General features: G+C 31.5%; 1 protein-coding gene across 1 annotated transcript in view; it reads left to right on the top strand.

The window, feature by feature from the left end:
- Window positions 1–9506: 9506 nt before the first annotated feature.
- The window catches only part of LOC120777338 (nocturnin), a 47553-nt gene continuing 45610 nt past the window's right edge, over window positions 9507–11449 (top strand). Inside the window, exon 1 of the mRNA XM_040108587.1 lies at window positions 9507–10057. Coding sequence (XP_039964521.1) covers window positions 9993–10057 — 65 coding nt within the window. The 5' untranslated portion in view covers window positions 9507–9992. The remainder of the gene's footprint in view (window positions 10058–11449) is intronic.

The raw sequence follows: 11449 nt of genomic DNA, 5'->3' as shown, positions 1-11449 counted from the left end.
AGATTTTATGATGACTTTGCAAATTGGCTATTGTTGATTTTAATATTCTTTGTTTACGTTAATTCTATTTGTTATGATAGGCGGTTGGCTTGATCCTATGGATGAATGTTGTGTCGACTTACATCACATATGTGTCTACTAGAGATGAATGGGATAGGGTTTTATTTTAGTGGGTTTGGGTTGCATTAACTACCCCCCTTGTTAACAAAAGAAACGTCCTCGTTTCGGCTTAGGATGTTAATTCATCAATTTTGTGATAGATTCAAGCATATTGGCATTAGCTTCTTCACTTTTCCTTTTTTTTATATTTTTTAATTTTTTGCCGAATTTTGATAATTACATAAATCAAAGCAATAATTATTGCCAAAAATAAGAGTGCCCAAAGAGTTGGGTGAGATTTAATTTCTTCTTGGCCCATATTTAAAAGGTTTGTATTTTTAAATTTTAAATCTATATTTTCTGATTCAAGATATTCGAGGACATCAAACCGACTAGGCTGATTTGATTTAATATTGTTCCAAATTATGCTACTTGGATTTTCATAAATTTTGTTGTCAATTACTATGGTGTTATTGAAGGTTACTAAATATGTACCATCGAGGTCGATGTTATCAACTGTGTGTTTTCCTGATATTAAGATTATGCCATCTTTAATAATTTCTAATTGTTTGTTTTTTTCTTTAATTTTCAGACATTCTCCTTTTTGATTATTTAAAATTTTAGAAAAGCAAGTTTCTTTAAAATCCATTTCACAATAACTAGCACTTAATTCTATTTTACATGTTTTAATGTTAGAGTATGTGTTTCTACATTTAATTAATTCATTTTCTATTACTAATTTTCCATCGCTTTGACTTATAGATTTAGCTTCATATAGTGTACATATATCTTTAATTACAGGGTATTTAATATATATTACAATTATTTCATTATTCTGTACTATTTTAAATTTAGATGCGTCAATTACATCTGTGATTGTAAAATTATTGTGTTCATGACTTACAATATCTTTAATTTCTTTTATATTCAATATTGTTGGGTTAAGAATTCCGACTTTTCCTAATACAATAGTTTGGAGAGTATTTTCTAGATCTGTTAGTATTAATTTATTTCTGTGTTGCATTATGTTAATTAAGGTTGAACTATTCTCTATTTTACTGACAATATTTGTTAGTTGTGTAACTACCTCAAATAATTTGGAATTTGTAGTAAACTGTCTATTGTTATTTTCTATGAGTTCAGATAATTTCGCGTTTATTCGTACAATATCGTCATGGTCTGGTGTTTCCGAAATCCATTTCCATTTTCGATTTTCTCCCCGTCGTAATTTCTAATTATGATATCAATCGTTCTATTTGGTCCATTTCTAAGTCCGTGTTGAATTTATTACAATAAACTGTGTTTCCCGTATCACTAGTCTTGATTTTCATAAAGTTTGAGCTATGTGATTCCTTAATTAGTTTTGCTTTTGTGTCATATAGAATTTCTTTATAATATGTCAAATTTGTTATGTGAAATATGTCTCCCCAGTCAATGTAAGTTGCGGCTGGTCCAATTTCTATTAGGACATAATCGTCTCTCGTATAGTCAGTGATTTCGCATTGAGTGAATGGTATCAAAAGGATAATTATCGATGTAAGAATCATTTTCTGGAATTAATTTTATAATTTTATATTATCTTTATGAACTATTCTTGACTTGCTATATATTTTTACAGTATTACCTAAATCTTCTTTTACCCTTTGTTTTTTGTATTTTGGTTGTAACTTATTTCTTTCTCCTATTATTTCTTCATATATAACGTCATTCTTTTTATATGTTTTTATTATTCTATTCTAATTATTTCTTTCTATCATTTTTTCCTGTGCGTTGCTTAGCTTTAATGGTATTTCATTGTATGTGATTTTATTAAGATATATATCTATAGGTTTTTTATCAGTTACGGAATGCATTGATTTATTGTATTGTTGTGCAGCCCTGTAGATACTTTCTAAATCGCTAATTAAATGGTATTCCTGTTGGATACAACGTGATAGTTCTATTAGTATTGAATGTACTCTTTCAACTTGACAATTTGTGGTACTATGTTTCGGGGTGCAATAATAAACTTCGATGTTCATTCTCTGCATTAAAGATTTGAATTGAATTGAAGAGAAACCTGGTTCATTATCGCAGGTAATGTGTTTTGTCTCGGGAAAACTTTGAAGTATGTCGAGGACCTTTTGATCTAGGTCTATTCTGTCATCTATGTGTTTGATTATTAAGTATTTGGAATAAGCGTCTACTGCTGTTAAGAACTTTAATTTCTGTACAAAAAATATGTCTATATGAATTTGTTCTCCCTCCCATTCTGGTATAGGGGCTTCACCGATTGGCACTCTTTGAGGGTGGCGATTGTATTTGTTTTTGTTACATATGTCACAATTTCGAACATATTCCTTAAATTGTTTTGTCATGTCTGGCCAATAATATAATTTACATATTTGTTTTAAGTTTTCTCTAAAATTTCTATGTGCTCGATTGTGTGTTTCCTTGACAATCATGTTTTGATCTTCTGTGTTAGTTATGTCCGTTGGAAAGTTTTTAGTATAAAGAAATTTAATATTGAATGTTTCTAATAATTTGGATTTTATTTCGTACAAATCTTCTACGGTGCAATGTATACCTGTAACCACATTTGGTTTCAAAAATTCTTTAAGTATATTTATCAAATTGTCAACTGTATCATAATCTATAATGTGCCGTGTTTTTCCGAAATTTGTAATTGATTCATGTATTGTGAATCTAGCTTTACTCAGTAATATCTGTTGCGAATATTGATTTAGTGGTCGGGTTGTTTCTGCTATATTTATATTGTCGCTACTTTCTGCTGAATGTTGAGTGCTGTTACTTGAAATGTCTGATATATTGTGTAAGTAGTGTCGTGAAATAGCGTCTGCTACAACGTTAGTTTTTCCCGGTTTGTATATGATTTTTGGAGAATATTCTTCGATTAATGCATGCCATCGCTTCATTTTAGCATTAGGATTACGGGTAGAAACTGCAAATGTTAAAGGTTGGTGATCCGTGTGGATTTCTAGGTTTGTAACGCCATTAAGGTAATTCCTTAAAGTTTTCAAAGCAAATACGATAGCATACAACTCTTTCTCATTTGTTGCATAATTTAATTCAGTGTTATTTAATGTCTTTGATATGAACGTGATTGGTTTATCTTCTTGGGACAGAACTCCTCCAACTGCAACATTTGATGCGTCAGTAGTTAAAATAAACTTTTTTGTATAGTCTGGTTGTGCCAGTTCAATTTGGTTTGCTAACAGATTTTTGAGTTTTTCACATGCAATAACTTCTTCTTGGTCTAAATCCAGTTTTACTTTCTTTGACATATGTTGGGGAAATACTTCCATTTTCTCCTGACAAGTATCTGGTTAAGGGTTTTGCTATTAAAGCATAGTCTTGAATAAATTTCCTATAGTATCCAGTAATTCCTAAAAAACTTCGTAATTGTCTCAAAGTAGATGGAATAGGGAAGTGTTTAATGCACTCAATTTTTTTTGGGTCTGTTTTAATAATTCCTTGGGCAACCATATATCCTAAAAACTCGACTTCGGTTTCATAAAATTTTGATTTTTCTAAAGATATTTTAAGATTGGCATCCTTAAGTGTTTTGACTATTACCTGTAAGTGTTCTCTATGTTCTTCTATATTATTTGAGTAGATTATTATGTCATCGATATATACTTGACAAAACTTTCCTACATAATTGCGTAATATATTATCCATCGCTCTTTGAAATATGCTAGGGGCATTCCTTAATCCGAAAGGTAGTCTTAAATATTCATATTTGCCACTAAAAGCTGTTTTTTCTATATCCTTTTCCTGCATTGTAATTTGATGGAAACCTGACTCTAAGTCTAGAGTAGAGAAGTATTTTGCTGTTCCTAAGTTTGCTAATATAACATTTGTGCCTGGGATAGGGTATTTATCGGGAACTGTATTTTCATTAATTTTCTTATAATCTATAACTAGCCTAAGTTTTTGTGTACCATTTTCATTTATTCCTTTCTTTGGTACAACCTATATTGGTGAATTATAGGGGCTTTTACTTGGACGTATTATACCATTATCTAATAGATTCTTTATTTCATTGTTCACAAAAGTATTAACGGACAAGGGGTATGGGTACTGTTTACTCCATATGGGAGTTTCAACAATTGTGCGTATTTCAGCTTTAACGTCCGTTCTAAAGGGTAAATTTGTATTTACATTTGAATAAATTTTTTCAATTTCATTCTTTATTTCTGTTTTGAAATATTCAAGATTTCCATTTTTTAAATTATTATAAGCGGTATTATTCTTCGCTGGCTTTCTAGGATCTTTTTGTCCCAGAGTAGTACTTAAATTACATAATTGCTGGCATAATTCATCAGCGGGCGCCATAGGAGCATTTGAGCTTCCCAAGGTAGTATTAAAATTTCCATTATTATTTTCAATATAAATTTTTTCCGTTTTGTTATTATATTTTAATATTTCATTCTTTAAATCTAATACAACTCCTGCTTTTTTCAAAATATTAAGCCCTATTAGCATATCTGCTTCTTAATTTTCTATTACGTAAAATCTCTGTATCGTATTGAAGATATTTACATCACTATAATCTTCAATAGTGGTGAATCCGTTAATTGCTTTTACTCTTTTAATTATATCTAATTTATCTCTATATAAAAAAGTGTTTGGTTTACAATAGCAACAAGTGGGTCCTGTGTCAATTAGGACTTTTAGTTTTCTTCCTGTTACTCCGCAGTACCTATAAATGTATGGGAGTCCTGTCTTCAGCCTAAAAAAGCTTGTTCTTGAATATTATTTATGCGTTGAATTTAAGATGGAGGTTGTGGTGTTCTTTTATGTTCTTCAAAATTCCGTTTGGCGTATGTTTGTTCGTGTTGAGTTTGTTTGTGGATACTGGAATCCACGTCCATTGGTTCAGGTTAGTTTCTTTGGTATCCTTGATTAAATCTTTTTACGTATTGTTGGTTATTTTTGTTCTGGAATCCTTGGTTATATCTTTGTGCATATTGTTGGTTATTTTTGTTTACTTGAGGGAATCTTAAATTGTTCTGGAACTGGTTATTTGTGAAGTGAATTGGAAAGCAAAATTTGCTCTCATATTGTTTGAGTTTAATTCTAGAGCTTTCGCTAAAGCATTTGGTAAACCAGATGGGGCTAACGAGAACAAAATGTTTGATGGGGAACCGTTAAGTCCTGAAATGAATATTCTCAAGGCATTTTTCCTGTGTTGGTCATTAAGTTGATCTACTAGTCCCTTATTTGAACCATGTGACATTATCGTCTTATTAATTATCAAAGACAATTTTTTATTGACTTCGTTATAATAATCAATAATGGTCAAGTTTCCTTGTCGAAGAATGCTTATCTCTTGTTCAAGGATATGGATTGATCATTTTGCTAAATTTTTCTATAATTTTATCCAGTTTCACTAATATCACTATGATACATTCAATCAAATTTTTCTCAAAGGATTTGTGTCAATCGTCTGTCGTATTCTAACAATTAAGTATGTGTATTCTTATTAAAGTCTTATATATATATATTATATACTGTATTATATTATGTTATCTATATATTTTACTTATACTATTCTTAAAAATAAGCTTACGAGTATCTTTTTTTCTGTGGTTGTTGTAGCTATTACCGCTGTTCTGCTGTAGTTGTTTCTGTTGTTGTTGTTGCTATTGTTGTTGTTCTTTATACGCAATGTTTTTTATTATTATTTATTTTCAAAATTTTATTACAAAAAAAGAAAATATATTTTTTTTCTTAAGTTTATTTTTAATTTGTTTTATTTTTCTTTTCTCCCTTTCTTTTTCTGGAATACTTGATTAATTTGTTTTTTACACTTTTTTCTCCCTTTTATGGGATATTCGATTTATAAGTTTGTTTCCGTTACCTTTGTTGATTCGGGTAACCTTATAGAAACTTGGAGGTTTATATTATTTTTTATTTATGGACCCACACTTCCTATATGGACATCCGTGTCCTTTTAGTGGAGTCGAACCACACTTGATGAAGGATATTTTTTTGCGGGTCCCTGCTCGGGCGCCAATTAATTTTTTATCTTCTTTATTGGTTTTTTTTAAAAGTAACTTATAACTATAACTTATAACTCTCGCTTATAACTTATAACTCATAAGTGCCCCATTTATCTCTTAATTTTAGTTCTTATAGTATTATAATGCTGATCATGCAAAAAGGATGGCTGTGGCATTTCTTGTTGCGTGATCAAGTTCTTCTTGTAATTGTATTCCAATAGATTTTATGATGACTTTGCAAATTGGCTATTGTTGATTTTAATATTCTTTGTTTACGTTAATTCTATTTGTTATGATAGGCGGTTGGCTTGATCCTATGGACGAATGTGATGTCGACTTACATCACATATGTGTCTAATAGAGCTGAATAGGATAGGGGTTTATTTTAGTGGGTTTAGGTTGCACTAACTTGTATATACTCGCTAAAAATTCATGTACAATAACTGTAAAGAATGTAGATAGGCAAAGTACTTGAATTGTACAATTTTTTTACTGTTATTTTTATAAATGTTCTGTTTTTTTATAAATAAATGATTGTAATCAAATACGCGTTGCCTTATCGCCATATATGTGTGTACAAATGTACATACACTATGTATGCATGTAGTTATATAAATATATATACATATACATATATATGTATGAATCTTGTATTTATTAAATTGCTATGAAATTGTGCCAAAAAACTGAAAGAACAGCTTAAATAAATGTTCACTTTAATAAATAATAACAATTTTTGTTTGGTGCTGTGGTTTATTGTCTGAGAATAATAACAACGACGGTACTATTGTAACTCAAATCTTTGTCAATAAAATAGTTTTATAGCTGTTGCTGGGAGAGAATCTATAAGTAACCAAGGTAGTCCAGGGATACAACCATTTGAATAATATATCATATTTTTGGATGAGTATAGTTGCTATGTCAATTTTTAATAAATTTTCCAAATCTAAAGTAAAAATAACTTAATTATTTTTATATTGATAATACTCTACGACTTTTCAAGGTATGAAATGTTTCTCGTTTGATTTGAATTGAATTAAAAGTATTCTAAATAACTGGATTATTTGAGGACCTAATATCAATAATATGCTATTGATTTATATGTATGCTATTTCTATAAGTATTAAAATGAAGCATACATTTAAGCGCAAATGTTTACCGTTTGTAAAAGCACTGCTGTTTAGCGGCTTAACAGACCCTGTTAGTTTGTAGAATCTGAAATTTTATTCTCATCTAAACAAAAGTCTACAAGGGATTGTGGTGTATGATGAATAGGTTATAGGTGATTTGCATATATATTGTGGCTTGTTAGGGTAAGTTCTCAATTAATTTTTATAGGACATCAAGTTATTTTAATTAAAACCTTAACTTAGAACTTGGACGAAGGAAAGAAACTGAAAATTGGATTTGTGGCAGGCATTTTTATAAAAAATGAAAATTTCACGACATTTCTTTTCAAATTGTTGTAATCGAAAAAAATTCTTTGTCCAAGTCTTTAAGAATTGTATATCAAAGACCTGTTTTTCATGAAGTTCGGTTGAGTAGTTCTCGAGAAATCTTGCCAACCGACTCCAAAAACACAGTTTCGAGAAAAACGTGGTTAAAGACGGCGACTTAGCCTAGCTAGCCGCGAGCGCACAAGTTCTCAAGGCTGTATCTTCGAAACTATCGGATCAACTTGAAATTTTAGGACAATATTCTAGAGGTTTGGAGAATTTAATAAGACAATAAGAAAATTAGATTTTTTGAAACCCGTAAATCCATGTAACCATTTAAGACAATAAACCATTACTTTTAAAGATTTCATTCTTATTCCTTCTGACGGACGGTTGTGCTTCAAGCACGATGGTATGGGTGAGTGCGACGAAAATATAACAGCATATATTGATTGGTGAAGTGAGGTGTTTTTGTTGTTGTAACGGGTACCTAATCCTCGTACCGATTGGAAGGATTACATAAGTTGTCATCGAGTTCATTCAACGGTAAGTGACAAACTCCCAAAACAATCGGTTCTACGTTACCGGAATTGACCCGGATTTCATCTGGCCAAGTGCTGTATTTTCGGATATCTAACCTCGTTTGGATCAGTAAGTTTTGGAATAAGGTGTTCTAGTTCCAGTTAGTAGAAAAATATTATTTCCTTTTCTCTTGCTGAAGCACTGAACGCTAGCCGACGTTTAGAGAATACGGTTAAGGAAGTCGGTTTTCCAATCTCAAAAAATTCAGACTGTTAGCTCTGAGTATTTTTGGGTTATAGATAGCAAGAATTTTTATGATCAATTGGTCACTGCTTCTAATTAAAAACCAAGGGTGATAGATATTTCACTGTTTGCAGAACATAAGATATAGGAAGACCTCATGCGTGTTCATTACTACGGAACGATTCAAGATATTTAGGCTTAAGTGAAACTGCTCATCGCCAAAACCAAAAAAAAAAACATGACAACCCATTAATTTCTGCCGAAGATATCTTGTCATATAAAGAAGTTTTCCACAAGAGAACTGCATTTTGATCGATCAGCTAGTATAGCGCTATATCCTATAGTCATCATTTATAGGTATATATTATTTTTAAAGTATCCGACGTTTTCTTTCGGGTGTTTCAAAACTCATGCAAACTCATTATCCCCCGTTCAGTGTGGAAAAGTCAAAAATAGGTGAAACATACGTTTCTTAAATGCCTTATTATATTGGCCTTTCTCAATAAAATCGCTACTTTCTGTCACTTTGATTTGACTTTTTTGCAAATTCCTCTCACAATTACTCACAAGCGGTGATTGAACCACGCTAGATGTGCGGCTATTAACTTGAAATCATTTGTAAACAAATGCTTCTCAATATACATACATACATATTACTACCGTAGTAATCGAAAACCCTTCAAAATACCAGCAACCATGACGTCAGCGGAGCAGTTTATATTGGCCAATTCGCTGAGAACGAAAAGCGGAATCTCAGTTTATAACGGAATTGAACAAAAGACATTCTTTAAAAAGCTATTGCATATCATCTATTGAATTTATGTACATATGTAGGTTCATAATGAATAGTGTTTTATACCTCTCTCAGGTACCACCGAAATTTCTTTTTTTTCTTGTTGATCATAATTATTTCAATTCTTTTTTTTTGTGTTTTAACCGCTCTCTATAGACGCCAAATACAAAGCACAACATATAGTACTTACATCTATAATACAAAGTAATAAAAAAAAGCGAAAAAGTTGGAAAAGCGCAAATTTGTAGTTGTGAATTCACTCTCTTGCACTCACTGGAGCTAACGTCATCGTAGACGCCAAACGCACTCAACCAATCAAAGACGCTAATAAAAGTTACCAACAATGCAATGCATTAGTTGTAATAAGAAGCGGTGTATAGTATAGTGTTTCAGCCGGAGAAAGCAGTTCGCTCTTGCATGTCTCTGGCGTGGTTAGTGTGCGCGCGGTTACTTGACGTCTTACTTTACTTCAGCTTGCCACTGCCGCCTTATTACGGAAATGACATTGATGACAGTTCTGCACAAACATTGCCAAATATCGGAAGCATTGTAACGCAGCACGTCGCGTAATAGCCGCCTGTGATTACTTACAACACTTTTAATTGATTTTTCCAATCATTTTCACAATTTCGCTAATTATGAATCGGATGAATACAAGTTGTGAAGTAATAGTGTGACGAAATATACAACCGAATTGATTAGTGAGTGATAAGTGTCACGTGGAAAGTGTTGCCGACGCCTAAAACCATTGAAAATTGTTTCTGTAATAATATGCACATGTTTTAAGTGCAAGTGTAGCAAAATATATCAAGCTAATTGAGTGCAAGTGCATAGGGGCAACGGAAATTAAATCAATTGGCCTAAGCACGCGGCTTCGAATGTGGCTGCAATATGTTCCTGATCTCGACGATTGTCCATTACGTGGTGGCACTTTACAAAATCTTCAAAAAATTCATGTGAGTTGTGAAAAAATAAAATAAATTTCAATAAAAATATTAAATTTATTATAATACTCAATATAAATGTGTGTGTGTGTAGGTTTCTTCGATAAGTTTGCAGCTTTCATCGTTTGATTTTGACATAGCGGCACTCAGCGTTCACCACTCTGTCAGTCATTATTCGTCCTCATTTGCATATTACCTAATTTCATTAAGACGTTGGTGTTTGCAGTAGAAAGTTTTGCCTGTTAAATATGCAAACACACAAACATACTGTGCGCCAATGTTGTAAAGGTACATATATCGACAAAACAACGCGTGTATTATTATGGAATGCACATAAGGGTGGGCCTTATCCGTTTGACATACGTATCTTACTTAAAACTGTCTTCGATTCGTAAGTTGTACAAAAATAATTATGTATAAATGCAACAACAAAATGTTCGCGTTGAATTTATGAGAGAGTAAAAGTAAGAGAGTATATCTCATTTAAGATAGTAAGATAAAGATTAAGTTGTGTGTGTGTGTGGGTGGGTGTGTTTTGTTTACTACCTCATGAAAATACAGTGCATCGTAAATAAAGCTTTTCTTCTATGGTAATTTGTCAGCTGGTCTACTTAGTTGAATTTACTGCCATTCCAATCCTCAAAAGAAAACAATCGGAGTTGTTACTTGCCACCTCAAAAGCAAATAAACTCTAAATTTTTTATACACTGAACATAGCATATTAAAATTGTCGCGAAATTTGTAACACCCAGAAGGAAACGTCAAAACCCCTATAACATACATATGTATATATGTACATATGTATGTGTAGGTTTTTTATATACTACATACATATACATAAGTATATAAACCGGGGTGATGAGCTAAATAGATTTAGGGATGTCCATATGTCTGTCTATATGTATATCTGTATATACGCCAACTAGTCACATAGTTTTTGAGATATTGACCTCAAACTGTCAACACTTCCTTTTCTCCCAAAAAAGCTGTTCATTTGTTGAAACCAACGATATCGAGCCATATAACTGCCATAGAAGCTGAACGATCAGAATGAAGAATTTTTATAGCACATTTTGTTATTTATAAGATATGTTCAGGAAATTTCGTTCGAATTATTGTATTTCGAATATATTGTTCAGATAGGACCACTATAGCATTAAGCTGCTATACAAACGGACCGACAAAAATCAAGTTCTTGGAGATTATTTGTTTTGAGTGTTTGTGAAGGGTATTAATGTTTTTTCTTATTTTAAATTAAATATGTTAGAGTGATATCCGAATGTATATGTTTTTAATATCGGAGAATATTTCAATATTAAACAGAGAGATAGATATATGTATGTTTTTATCATCAGAGAATATTATATCCTCTTTTGTCACTATTTAATTTCTATATAAATTGTT

The sequence above is a fragment of the Bactrocera tryoni genome, chromosome 5 (assembly GCF_016617805.1).
Source record: "Bactrocera tryoni isolate S06 chromosome 5, CSIRO_BtryS06_freeze2, whole genome shotgun sequence".
NCBI classification, from domain to species: Eukaryota; Metazoa; Arthropoda; class Insecta; order Diptera; family Tephritidae; genus Bactrocera; species Bactrocera tryoni.
Note: the sequence above shows the minus strand (reverse complement) of the source record. Positions and strands in the feature narration are given on the sequence as shown.